The sequence below is a fragment of the Quercus lobata genome, chromosome 6 (assembly GCF_001633185.2).
Source record: "Quercus lobata isolate SW786 chromosome 6, ValleyOak3.0 Primary Assembly, whole genome shotgun sequence".
NCBI classification, from domain to species: Eukaryota; Viridiplantae; Streptophyta; class Magnoliopsida; order Fagales; family Fagaceae; genus Quercus; species Quercus lobata.
Genome location: NC_044909.1, coordinates 15,677,605 through 15,692,444, shown reverse-complemented (window position 1 = coordinate 15,692,444; position 14,840 = coordinate 15,677,605). Strand labels below are relative to the sequence as shown.

The 14,840-nt window shown below is 36.7% G+C and overlaps 1 protein-coding gene across 1 annotated transcript; it reads left to right on the top strand.

Moving 5' to 3' along the window:
- The first annotated feature begins 3,360 nt into the window (after positions 1-3,360).
- On the top strand, positions 3,361-9,733 carry LOC115994120. The gene is made up of 9 exons (XM_031118150.1): positions 3,361-3,561; positions 3,631-3,843; positions 4,003-4,226; positions 4,420-4,490; positions 6,821-7,048; positions 7,962-8,094; positions 8,414-8,751; positions 8,888-9,032; positions 9,311-9,733. Exons 1-9 carry the CDS (start codon positions 3,552-3,554, stop codon positions 9,551-9,553), a joined length of 1,605 nt encoding a protein of 534 aa, XP_030974010.1. The 5' UTR covers positions 3,361-3,551; the 3' UTR covers positions 9,554-9,733.
- Positions 9,734-14,840: the final 5,107 nt, after the last annotated feature.

Below are 14,840 nucleotides of genomic sequence, written 5' to 3'. Positions count from 1 at the left end.
AGGGTTCGGGTTGCGTCTCTTAGGCTCCTCTGCCATCTTATTTAGCCATTTAAAAAATGACTCATTCTTTATCTTCTCCAATACCTGCTGCACTGGCTCCCGAAACACTGCATTAACCACTTGGGTGTCAGCAGAACCTGATTGCCCAACGAAGTCTTTCCGAGGTCGGTTACTATTGTAACGGTCCGATCTGAAATCCCTCCTCTCCTGAGGGATTACCTTAGCCTTTCCTTTTCCCTGAAGTTGGTCTTCTTCTACTCTTCTATACTTGTCAATCCTATCCATCAATTGGTGTACACTAGTAACAGGTTTACCAGTTAGAGATTTCCTTAAATCATGCTCGACTGGAAGACCAGCCTTGAAAGTACTTATAGCCACATCATCATGCTCTCCCTCTATTTCATTAAACATTTCCCAGTATCTATCTGAATAAGTTTTGAGAGTCTCGCCCTCTTTCATGGACATAGATAGTAAGGATCCCAAAGGCCGAGGAACCCTACTGCAAGTGATAAAGCGAGCGCCAAAAGCCCGGCTAAGCTTTTTGAAGGATTCAATAGAGTTGGCCCTTAAACCGTTAAACCATCTCATCGCCACCGGACCCAAATTTGATGGAAAGACCTTGCACATCAAGGCCTCATCTCTTGAGTAGATAGCCATCTTTTGGCTAAAATGGCTAACGTGTTCTATTGGGTCTGTCCGACCATCATATAGGGTGAATGTAGGCTGATGGAATCGCTGAGGAAGAATCGCGTCTTCTATATTCCTTGTGAAGGGTGATTTGGAGACTCGGCTTAACGCTTTGTTCATAGCATTGTTCCCCAAGCCCCTACGAGGCGAGCTTTTGTACCTATGTCGATGGCTGTGCTCCTCTTCATAGGAAAAAGTCTCACTAGGCGGAGTTCTGGATCTCCGCCTATAACTAGCTTCATCCGTCTCCTCGGATGATGGTTCGAAGCAAGGTGGGGAACGTTCTCGTCGGGCATGGTGCAACTCTCTTTTCAACTCGTCAATTTCACATTGCAGGTTCCTGTCATTTTTTGCATGGGAAACATGACTCTTCCCAAGAGAGTGATTTTTGGTGGTATGAGTTGTGTGCACACTCCCCTCACGGCCTTCTCTCCGTTCAAGACTTTGGTGCGAATTACCATGCTGAGAACCTCTTGACTCTGCTTGGTGTGGGTTGGCATCTACCTGGTGTGGTCCTGCTACGTAGTGATGTGGACCTGCTTCCTCCATCATGAACGTTGAACCAGATTTCTTTTAATTTAAATTAAGCTCTCCCCACAGACGGGTCCAATTGTAAGGACTTAATTTGTGTCGATCTCAAACTCGTATTGGGTTCTAACGCTAAAGACCCAAATAATAAATTTGTAGAGCGTAGATATAAAAGAACTAGATTAATTTCAAAAGAAAAACGATTAAATTTAACGTTTTTAGATGGATTAATACAGATATTACGATCAATTTATCCTTGAAACAAGCTAAGTTCTTATTTCGTAAGATTTTCTTCTAAATATCAATTGTTCAGAAGTTTTGATCCTTTCTCTCAATGCATTCTTCCATGTTATATACTGCCCTCTTGGTGTCATCTTCACCACACACGTGTAGGTTGGATTCGGGGGATCCCTTCCTGTCCCATCTAACACTTCCTGGAACCTTCAACTAGCAGCTGTAAAGCTGCTTCATCACTGTTCAGGCATCACCTCCACATTAATGCGGCCAGAGAGTTGGTTGAGAGGCAATTAATGCGGAGGTAGCAGTTGTTAAAGATATTTGTTTATCTTTTCTTTCTTACCCTTGGTCCCATGTCCCACCTTTAGTGGTAATGCAACTTCAAAGTGTGTTTGTGACAATACGGCGTTCAGGTCGTCCTCGGACACATATTGCCGAGAAAAATTTTGTCCTCAGATGAATACTGGACCCATCTCATGTGATATCTACTCATCTTTTCATTTGGTTTCCCTTATAACCTTATGTGGGCCTCCTCGAATAGTGGCCCAGTTAACACGGTTTGAATAATTATTGATTAACTGACCCCCACACACCATTATAGAGTACTTCCAGTGGCTTTCTTTTTATAAACGTCATTAAAAAATGCCACTTTAGGCAGCGTTTTTCATAGTGCTAAGCTAAGTTACAAAGCTTACTCAAAATGTAATGACGCATTTACAAGCATAAAATTACAAGCCTAGTGATCATTTTGATACAAAGAGAGTCATTGTTTTAAGGTTTTGATGTGCATATGCCTTATAGCACTTGCAACAGTGGTGCTAAAAATTAGCACCACTAAAAATCTATTTGGAGCTACAATAGTGGAGCTATAGGCAAAAAATTTGGCTTCTCAGTTACACTACACAGCTAAAGATAGCTGTGCACTGTAGCTCAAAGATTAAAAAAAAAAAAAATTATTTTATTTTGTGTTCACATTGCTGGTTAGAATATTTGTGGGTTTTTTTTTTTTTTTTTGGTAGTGAGATGTATTATTTTATTGTGTTAAAAGTTAAAATAAATCTATTACTAGAGCATGTGAATAGGTAAAATAAATAAAATAACTTTTTGTAGTGTAAATAACTAAAAATATAGCTATACTGATGTGGATGCCCTTAAGTTGAAACGTCTCTTTTTATTTGTACTTGGAGGCTCTGTCTTTTCATCCAAGCATCATGTCTTTATTGTATTTGCCTCCAAGAGGCTTGGCCGAAAATCCTTTGGTAATTACCTTAAGGTAAGTAAATGTAATTGCCCACGTGTTTCATACATCCATCATGTCTTTATTGTATTTGCTTCCAAGAGGCTTGGCTGAAAATCCTTTGGTAATAATTACCTCAAGGTAAATGTAATTGCCCACGTGTTTCTCAAATACTTTTTTTTTGGTAAACTTTTCTCAAATACTTTCTCTTTAGCAAAACCGCTTAAAATGATTTCATTCCTCGAAGTAACTGCCATAATTTAGTCTTCATAATATAATGTCACTTGTTTCTCCAAAGGGTTTCATAAACTTGTTAACTAATTAGTGACATGGCAACAGACAGTTGTACAATTAAATTAAATACAATATAACTTAATACACGTACTTCCGATATTGCCACGTGAGCCGTAATTAAAATTGAATGAATTCGGTTTTACCATTAAAAAAAAGCTCAAAATTTAAGAAGTGTTTGATAGAGCAATTTGATAATTATTGTTGGGAGTTTTTTTAAATATATGTAAATAAAAAAATATGTAAAAATATATACAATGTTATTTAAAATGTAAAAATATAAATTTGAATTCACATCGACTTGATTTCTTCATATCATGATATCTTTACTTATTACAGGTCCTAAAAGACAATAATAATAAAAAATAACAACTGGCGCTCAAAGTCACCAGCATAAATTCTCCATAACCATTGATGGAATTGGAACTCAACCAATTTTCTTTTAATAAAGTCCAATAATCTTGAGCCATAGATGAAGAAGTCAAGCAAAAGTTAAAACTTCAGCTAGTGCAATACTCCTGTGTATTTCCTCTTATTTTGGATGTGAAATCGTCCTTTGAGTTTCAACAAGATGAAGCAAGGTAAGCCACATCTCTCTCTCTCTCTCTCTCAAATTGTTGTTACAAAGTCTCACTCAAAACTCTCTTCAGGTGATGCTCATGGTAAATTCATTATCACACACATCCTTTTTGCCTTCTTGCTCGGATTCGTAGCAGCTGCAGCCACATGTTATTACCAACAGAGGAAGTCTAAGGCTGTAACTGTGACTGTAACTGCAGTGAGAGACCAAACTAACATTCCACGGCTAGAGAGGACAGAATCCGGCCGTGTTGGAAAGCTTGAAAGATTCTCCCACTATGTTGGTAATTATGCCTTCCAATTTTCTTTGTCAAAAACACTCATCTAAAAAACCCAACATTTTAATGCCAACTTATACTTATGGTTTGGGAAGAAAAAATACTGTTGACTTTAAGATCTGGAAAGCTAAATTTTTATTTTATTTTATTTTTTAAATGGTGCAGCTAGGCAAATGGGGTTTTCAGATGCAAGTGAATGTCCCCAACTTTGCAAGTTAGCTTACGATTATTTGAGGAAATCCGAAGGTTGTGAAAATTCCATCTATGATTATTTTTCTAATGAACCAGATGCAAAATCTCTCTACAGGAAGTTGATTGGAGAGTTTGAAACATGTATCCTCAGTTATTTTGCTTTTCATTGGGGTCATGCTTCTCTTATGATTAGTCAGGTACAGTTTCAAATTAAACTAGAAGCTTAATGCTAAACCAAAAATTCAAAAAAAAAAAAAAAAATTGAGAAACAAAGATTGGGTCTTTTCTCTTTTCCATGTTTGAAGTTTTGTAGTTTATTAATGTCCTCCTTTTTTTTCATCTATATATTTTCTTAGTTGAAGTTCTTCATATTTTTCCTTTGAATGGCAGGTTTTGAATGAGGAGTCTGCAGACAGTGAGCGAAAAGCAAAGCTCAAGGACTTGGTGTTGGCAGCTACAAGGTGACATTAAGTTTAAGATAATGATCATTTTCTTGTTTCCTGTGGATTTGTTTTTTAATAAGGTTCAGAACTGCCGAAGTGGTCTTGTCATCTCAATGCTGATATTTATGCGATGTGACATCATTTGTGATTTTTTTTTTTTCTAATGTTGATTAAAAAGTTGAGTCAGTTAATGTGTGACCAAGGAAAAAATTAAGTCACCTATTTTTAGAAATAATTTTTTGAAAATTAAAAAAATATTGATAATTTTTTTAATTTTTAAAAAAATATTTTTAAAAATAGTTGATTATTGTGTATCCTAAAGACCCACGTTATCAAACTCCTAAAAATTTAGGCACATTTATGTAAATAACAGCGTTTCATCGACCAGGAGCTACTTGTCCTTAAAAAGCTGTGAACACTCATCAGCTTTGGTTTTGGTGGAAATTGGAACCCATGTCACCCTTACTATTCATACCCTTTTCTTTTTTCTTTTTTTGTGTTGAGAACCAGACAGATAAGCCTGGGAATTTATTCAGCAAAACAAACTTCGTGACCATCTCGAAAAACTAACACTGTTTGGAAAAGGGGGAAGGAAAGAGAAGAGAAAAGAAGGGAAACAAGGAAGGTAGATAAGGGGAAGTGATGCTTTTTCATGTACCTCACACTTTTAGGCTGTGTTTGTTTTAGTGTAAAATATTTTTCGGGTATAAAATATTTTCAGGTGAAAATATTTTTAGAAAATGAAAATATTTTCAAGTGTTTGGTTGCATTTCAAAAAATGCTTTGAAAAATATTTTCTGGTATTTGGTTGTATTCTTGAAAATACTATAAAAAACACATTTTTTACTTGTTGCTCACATTTTCTCAGCTTCCAAACAAATATATAATATCATTTTTCAATAGATAAACACAAAAGAAACAAAACCCAACAAAAAAAATTCATTAAATCCAGCGGTCGAGGGAAAGAGAGATAGATCGGCGGTTGAGAACGATGGCGAGAACGGCGACGCCGATGAGCTTTGGGTCGAGAACGAGATTGGTTTTGGGTGGATCGGTCTTGGGTGCGACGATCTCGCCGGTGCTGGGGTGCGACTCGCCGGTGCTTGGATGTGTGAATGGAGCTCTCATTTGTGCTTGGATGTGCAATCAGAGCTCTTGCTGTTTTTCTCTCTCTTCTATTTTCCTGGGGTGGAAATCAATTGAAGGTAAAATACAAGTGTAAAATATTTTACAGGGTTTTGGGGCATGATTTACAGTCAACGAAAATCATTTTCCGTTTGACTGAATTTTCTGGGACAACCCAAACACGCCCAGTGATGTAAAATATTTTTCGGAAACTTTTTACTGCCGAAACAAATGCACCCTTAGTATCAACCCAATTTGGGCGGAAATAGCAGGAAAGGATAGGAATATATTTTCTGGATCCACCACTTTAAAAGCATGCATTTTTCAAATTCTCTTTCCTATGCAACCCAAACAAATAAAAGATAGAATTTTCACACTTTTTTCTAGCATTTCTTTCCAATATCCAAACACATCAGAACTAAATATTTTCTTCTCTCTTTTCCTTTCTTTCCCCTTTTCATTTCTCTTCCCTTTCCCTAGTTACAAGTTACAACCAAACATGGTGTAAAGGGGCAATGTCCACAGGAAGGTCTTCCAACCACATCTGGAACCCATATTTGCTAAATAGTAAATATTTCCTTAAAAAACCTATATTTTTTATGTTCAAAAGGGAAAACAAAAATATTTTGATGATGTATAATATACCATAACAACATATACGTTATTCTATCAATCAAATATATATATATATATATATATATATACATGTTATTCCAAAAAACAAAAAATTATAAACGTTGTACATGAAATAATTTACAGTCATATACCATCTAAACTTCAAACAGACCAAGCATGAAGCTAGTTATTTGGCCTTTAATTATCTGCATTCGGTAGGTGTTATCAAATGCAAATATTAGCATGAGACGCAAAATTTTATTTAGCCTCTTTAAGTGTTAGAAATAATTGTATGTACAAAATTCAATATTGAATGGAATTACTTTACATACTACTACTATAAATTATTATTTCTGAAAGTTTTGTAAAAGAAAATATATCTTGTGTATCTAGCATATGTATTATTTTACAACATATAGTATCAAACGATAACTTAATTAATAATTGTAAAGATTGTACAATTGTATTTAAAATTTCTTAATTAAAAACATCGATGCCCACAACTCATGGGCCTAACATATACAATACAATTTCATTTCCTAAGACATCTTCCACATTGCCTTTTTACTCATTATTAGTTTTATTTCATCTTAATTGGTCTGATATAGGAAACAGAGATTTGAGAGGGTGACAAAGAATTTGAAGGTGGCAAGGGTGTTCACTACATTGGTGGAGGAGATGAAAGCAATAAACGGCAGTGCACCTAAGGGTGGTGACTCAGTAATTACCGAGGTAATGGCGCCGATGGCTCACAGTAAGAGGAGTCCGGTGCTGCTTCTCATGGGTGGTGGCATGGGAGCTGGCAAGAGCACAGTCCTAAAAGAGATTCTTGAAGAGTAAAATCCTGCACTCTCTTATGCCATTATCTTCACATACACTTATAATCATTATTGTTGGGAATACTATTGCTAGAAAGTTTTGCTAAAACCTCACTCAAATGCTACATTGTTATGTATATCGCACAACATGTGATCCCAACCTTTCTAAACACATACCGAAATAAAATATTCGCTAAATTATAAATTATACTCTTTGACTTGGGAAAAATTATTAGATTCTCTTATAATAATGACATATGTTTCTTTCTCTTACATAAATGATGGATCTCACCATGAATTATAAAAATAGGATCTACTATTATGTGAGAGAATGAGGTATTACGTTGTTATACTTCCTTGATATTAAATAATTATTCCCAACTTTGACACATTTTCAATTTAATCATTGAAATTTCATTTTCTTCATTTCAGTACTTTAATTTTAATTTATTTTCAATTTAGTCTTTTTGTCTAATTTTGTCTAAAATCTTGTTGTTAGTATTAGTATTTTTTCCCTTTTCAAACCAATGCTGTTTTAATGGATTAATATATATATAAATATATATATATATATATATATATTTTTTTTTTGAATAGAAGTGGATGGAAGGACTACACTAAAAATGAATGGAAAATAAAGTATGGTATAATTTATAATTTGCCTAAAAATATTTATGTGACCTTTTATGATGGGGAAACAAACATTAAATATCTTGGGAAACAAATCGTTTCAAAAAAAGATCAGTAAGAACAAAGCAATGAAGTGGTGGATTAGCGGTAATTGATGCAAAGAGGACAAACGTAAGATCAATTGCTCTAATACCATAATAATTAAATTAGTATAGTTTGTCCAAAAGTTTAAGTTTAGAAACAATAAAATTTAATCTTTTAATCATAATAATTCTGACAAGGCTGCATATGCATTTGGCAGACCATTCTGGTCCGAAGCAAAAGCAAATGCCGTGTTAGTAGAGGCAGATGCTTTCAAAGAGTCTGACGTTATTTCCAGAGCTCTAAGTCGTTCTAGAGGTCATCACCAGCAAATGCTTCATACTGCTGAACTTGTACATCTCCTTGTCTCTTGAAACTCTATAAAAAGAGTACCTTTTGAATTGAACAATATTTAACCATTTTTGTTGTATTATGTGAATCAACTAACTATGCCAGCAATCCCAGTCTACAACTATCCCAGTCTACAACTATAAAGGTTAGGCCCTTTTATAGTTGTATTCTGGTTATATAATATATTATAAACCCGATTTAAAACACTATTATTACTATTTTTGTATGTAATCTAATAAGTATTAGTACTATTTACTCAAAAAAAAAAAAAAAAAAATGCTAACTATGTCAGCCAAAAAATTGAGCTTCAAATTGAATCAGGTGCACCAATCTTCCACTGATGCTGCATCATCGCTACTAGTAACTGCACTTAACGAAGGACGGGATGTGATCATGGATGGCACTCTATCATGGGAGCCCTTTGTTGAGCAAACAATTGATATGGCTCGTGCCATTCACAAATGTCGTTACCGAATGGGGGTAGGTTACAAGGTTGCAGAGGATGGCACCATTACTGAAAACTACTGGGAGATGGTAAAAGAAGGAGACGAAGAAGAGCAACCAAAAGAAAATGGAGAAGCCCCCAAGAGAAAACCTTATAGAATCGAGTTGGTTGGGATGATTTGTGATCCTTATTTAGCTGTTGTTAGGGGCATCAGGTAAAATAAAAACTCTTTTAACATTATTTTGTTATTATTGAAAACATTATTGTACTATGATAAATTCAAATAGCATAGCTTCTTAGATCTCAAGGGAATTTTTTTTCTTCTTCTTCATTTTGGGAAACTTGTACAGGAGAGCTATACTAATGGGAAGGGCAGTGAGAGTTAATTCTCAGTTGAATTCCCACAAGAGATTTGCTAGTGCTTTTCTAAGATACAGCCAACTCGTTGATAATGCGAGGCTCTTTTGCACCAATTCTACGGGTGGTGCACCTAAGGTAAAATGATCATTCAACTTCATTTTAAAACAAAAGTTCTAATTTTCTACAACGTGATTCAGTTTCAAATGATCATTCAAGTGTATGTAAACTCATTTACCAGTTACTACATGACTTGTTTAAAAGACTTTGAATGAACAGCGTGATTAAAAATCCAAATAGATTTGTTGTCTTGGTTACCATTGCATGAAAATTAATGAAATCTACATGCTTATGCATCATATCAAAGCTTGAGTTCATACTTATTCTTATAGTCAACTAATTTGATAAATGTGCAGTTGATAGCATGGAAAGATGGGGACAACAAGCCGCTAATTGATCCTGAGAAAATTAACTGTTTGACAGCAGCAAGCAATTTGAATGCTGAAGCCCAATCCATATACGAGCTTTACGCAGACTCAAGCCAAATATCCGGGCCCGGATCAATTTGGAAAGACATCGTTTTGTCACCTTCAAGGGCAAGCCTTCAACAGGAGCTAAGGGCTTGTATTCAAAGAATTGAAAATCCAGAGCCCGTTTAATAAAAGATTTCTAGTAACGTTGTTTATATTTTTTAGAAATACATGTGAGTGAAAAAATATGTGAAAATACGTATAATGTTGTTTAAACAATGGTAACAAACGAAACTTGTAAAGAAAATCAACTAAATGAATGTGGAACTTTATTTGTGAATGCATCCAAGCTGGAATATTATATGTTAATCCAAGAATGCCCATGCAATTTCATTCTTTTTGTTTTGTGAAAAATGGAAATGAATGGTGCAATTCAAATTTTCATTTTTATTTTTTAATCTGAGCAAGGGGACCTCTATTTTTTTTTTTTTTGGTCAACTAGATACAACAAAAGAAAAACACTACGGAATAACAAAGTTTCCAAGACACTGCCTGGCAAGACTAACCCCACTGAGGTTAGCCTCCACAAGCTCACTTAAATCCACAGGTGGATTTTCATACAAAATAAGATTCAAAGTGATGATGCCGAAAATAGTACCACCAGTGAGTCACACGTTCCTCGTACGATCGCAAATGGCACCTGCACAACGAAAATGAGTAACCTAGCAGAGAGTACCGGTGTGGTACCGGCCAAACACCCTTCGAAGGTCAAGTTAGAACTATTCTCACTGCTCTAGAGTGTTAGAGAGGGTAAATTATGCGTACCTTAGTTTGTGAGGGTGCTTGAGTTTTTATACTAGTAGAAGGTTGACCTCTTTACCTTGGAGTAGAAGTCCTTTCCTTATAGGAGTCCTTTTGAGCGTATTTTACGGGATCTTTTCCTTATGGGGATCCTTTGAATATTATCTAGCGTGGGAAGCAAGTAAACTTGTGCCCGGTCCGTCAGCTTCAATTTACCTCCCTCACTTTTGTTATGCCGTCAGCCTTGGAGCCGTCAACCATGGAGTCAGCCGACACTATGACCGTTAGCTTGTTATGTCGTCAGCCTTGGAGCCGTCAACCATGGAGTCAGCCGACCCTATGACCGTTAGCATGAGCACCGTCTGTTACGCCCAAAGGAAATGTATTAAAACGTCGGTTTTACGTCCGTGTGGTTAGGCTCACCTTTTATCCTCATCACAAAGTTTGGCTGGCACCCTTCCTTGCAAGTTTATCTGCACATCTGTTGGACTCGTGATAACAATGTTTTATTCTCACTTGGGGAATCTGCGAAATGGGGTACCTGCAGTCCTCTATCAGAGGAGCAATAGCGATATTTGAATATTAGGAGTTAGTTAACATGTCCACAACTGCCTTTGCATCCAGCTCCACTTCAACCATAGCCAAGCTTCGATCAAAACAGAGCATCAACCTGTCCCGAATGGCCCATAGCTTCGCCAGTAAGTTCGTAGCTATGCCAATCTTCCTAGAGAATCCAACAATCCATTTCCCAGACTAGTCCCGAATAACACCACCTCCATCCGCAGCTCCTGGGTTTCCCAACGACAATCCATCAGTATTTAATTTCACCCACCCAATCTCCGGTCTACCCCATTTAACTAAACTTGTCACCCGGATTCGAGGACCTCTGGATGGGCCAGCGCAAAAAAGGAACTCCAAAGCATGGTCAACAATAAGCTTTGCTTACCTTGGATTCTGAGACCGCCCCCGAAAAACAAACTGGTTCCTATCCTTCCAAATCATCCACACAGCAAATGAGAACATGATATTCCAAGGAGGAGAGTTTTGGTTGTGAACAGTATCCGAAGTCCCATTAAGCGCCATCTAGTCTTCAAGGTTAGAGGAAAAGAAATCTCTGTCGAAACCCACTGCTCCCAGCTTGTTCCAAACAGCCTTGACCTTCTCGCAATTCTGAAGGGCATGGATTATAGTTTCAGGCTCCTGACGGCAGATAGGACAGAGCGGGTCAGTGTTCACTCCCCTGGCAGCAAGACACACATTGACTCCAATACTATTATAGGTGCATTTCCACAAGAAGAATTGAATCTTAGGGAGAACATGGAGCTTCCACAGCCAACCTCCCTTAAATTCCGGTAACTGATCCACCCCAGCAGCCATATTATAAGCACTTCTCATGTTAAAATCACCCCTCGGCGAACCTTTCCACATTAAACTATCCTCGCTCCTAGCAGCAAGAGCATAAGGAATGGCTTGAATCTCCATTTTTATGTCCTGAGGAATGACAAATGGAACAATATCCCACTTCCACCCCTTGAAAGAGGCAATGTCCTTAACTTTCCACTCAGCCACCCGCATAGGCAGAGGGCCTTGAATCAACTGCCTTAGGGGACCCTTGTGAGTCCAATTATCATCCCAAAAGCTCAACAAACTTTCTCTTCCAATCACCCACCTAGATCCATGCCGGAATAACTCTGAACCTTTCGAAATACCTTTCCAAGTAGGAGAGCAAGGGAGGCAGCTCAGGTTCCTGGCATTAATTCTTCGGTTAGAGCAGTATTTCGCCTTAATCACACGAGCCCAAAGACTTTCTTTTTCAGTATGAAACATCTAGTTTAGTTTAGTAAGCAATGCCATATTTCTAACTTTTGCACTTTGCAAGCCAAGACCACCCACTTTCTTCAGTTTTGTTACCTTATTCCACCCCACCCAATGGATTTTTCTAGCTGTTTCAGACGACCCCCAGAGAAAATTCCGGTTAATCCGATCAATACCCTCCAGAATTTTGTTAGGGAGGAGAGCACATTGCATGACATAGGCGGGGATTACAGAAGACGAAGCTTGGATGAGAACAATACGGCCAGTTAGAGATAAAAGATTTGATTTCCATCCCGCCAATTTTTGCTTAACTCTATCTAGAATAAAGTTGACATCCAGCGGAGAACCTGGGTGTTTAATGGGAATTCCAAGGTATTTACCAAGATTTGTGGTTGAGGTGAAACCCAGAACATCGCAAAGCGACTCCCTACTATCTCTATCCACATTTGGAGAGAAGAAAACCCAAGACTTCGCTTCACTAATAGTTTGACCAGTGTTGCTACAAAATGTATCAAGAGCATCCTTGATGGCCACACAATTGCCAAGATTTGCTTTGGCAAATAACACCACATCATCTGCAAACATAAGGTGGGAAAAAGGTAGCCCTCCCTATGAAGTTTTCACTGGGCTCCACATCTTTTGGTTGCACTTCCCCTCAATAAGATGGCCAAGGTATTCCATGCATAAAATAAAGAGGTATGGAGACAATGGGTCCGCAAGTGGACCTCTCCATCTCTTACAGTTTCATCCAACACCAATGAGTGACCGTTGAAGAGATGTAATCGACCCCAGATTGACAAGTGGATGCCTATCTAGCAACAGTTTACACTTTTTTTTTTCTTTTTTTTCTTTTTTTCTTTTTGAGAAAGAGCAACAGTTTACTTAGCTTATTGTTGAATTTTTTTTTTTTTTTTTTTTTTTTGCAGAAATAAAATAAGTAAGATATTCACATGAGACCTGCAAATAGTAGAAAAAATATAAGCTGATTTATAATTACGATCCAAACACGCTTTAAGGGGGTGTTTGGTTTGTGTTTTCAAACAATAATTTTCAGTTTTTAAACAATATTACACGTATTTTCATGCTCTTTTTTACCTACACTTATTTCTACAAATATTTTCAAACAACAATTTTCAGTTTTTAAACACATATACAAATGGGCAATATCCTTTAGCAATAGTTGTTTGGTTCTCAACTCAATTCTGATGGTGAACCGGAAATCATGAGTTTGGGTCTACTTTTTTATGTCCTAAAACAGAAAAGTTGAAGAAAATAGATTTGATGTATCATGGCCCAAAAACTATTAAAGGCCCAATCCCTCATGACCAGATGAAATGGGTTTTGCATAGGGTGTCCACGTATTATTGTATGATATTTGTGCGGGTTTTTGTTCCAACCTCATTTGATTTGCCACTTCTGAGTTGGAAAAGCAATAAAGTTACCACATCAAGTTTGAGCTCGAAATTGTTTTCATCATGTGGTTCAAGTGCGCATGAAAAATCCAAACAAAAATGAGAAAAAAAGTGTAGGAGTTGTGCTTGGAAGGCATAAAATGAAAAGGGGCCTTTCTTGCCCTTATTTTGGGCCCTATGATTGCAAAATGAGCTTATTGTTCTTGCAACCACATGAGAGCCGATGATGGGTCTACTATGCTGATTGCTGAGGATTTTTTTTTTTTTTTTTGAGATAATTATAATATGTTGCTAATCCTGTAACTTGTACTATTTGTACATGGGTGGTATCAATTAAGCTACAAGTCAATGAGTTTTTTTTTTTTTGAGAAACAGGACCAAGCCCGAAAATATTATTAAAAAACTGAAGAATCAATAGAAACAAAAACGTCTATATCTGACGGAACAGATTCCATCCAAACTAATAAAGGAAAAGAAAGTTTTGTTTTCTGGATTAAAGTATGTGCACAGCATTGCCTTGCCTAACAATATGAGATAATTAAAAAAAAAAAAAAAAAACTCTGGAGTGAGGTTACAAGAATTAAGATATCCCTGACTAAATGGCTAAAGGATGAGGAAAACATATCACCCATTTGAAGAGCCTTGATACCAATTTCTGAATCACCTTCAAATTGGCACTGTTGTAGGCCAATTTTCGAAGAAAAAATCACTGCACGTCTGGTTGCTATCATCGCTCCGTCGAAGTTTGCTTTTATAATCACCCGGTTTTGGTGGCAACACTTGCATTGTTGAATTTGTCTTCCCTTGTTGTGTTCCTCTTGGCATGACTAAAATTGTTGTAGAAAATTTTTTGCAGCTTTTGCAATGCTTCCTAGAGGTAAAGTCTTTTCCATCAACTTGGTTTTGTTTCGGTATGTCCAAATGAACCATACCGTAGTTGCAAACAACTTGATAACTCTTGCTTTTGATATGAACGGATCAACTAAATCTAGAAATGTTGAGAATGCAACTGAGAAAGAAGACATAAAGGAAAGCAATACAGAAAAGAAGAAAGAAGAAGAGTACAGATGCAGTGATGTAAAACCAGATCAAAACGACAGAGTTTACAAGCAAAAGAAGAAAGGAAAGTTAAAGGCAAACGGTGGCATTTTACTTAAGTGATTGGCACATGTGATAGTTGGCACGTGAGAGTGTTTAAATGGTGTATAGCTGTAATATTAGGATTGATTAGTTTGATAAAAGTTAGTTAGAGCAATTTAGTTTCCCTCTTTGCTCTGTGAACGTGTATATAAGGCAGAGCCTTAGTCAAACTTAATTACTTCTTCATTCTAATCAATTGAAGCAAATAGTTTTAACAGCTCCTCATTTTACACTAACACAATCAATTGATTAATTCACAGTTCATAAACATAAGGTTATTATTAAACAATTGTTCCTTACTCATACCA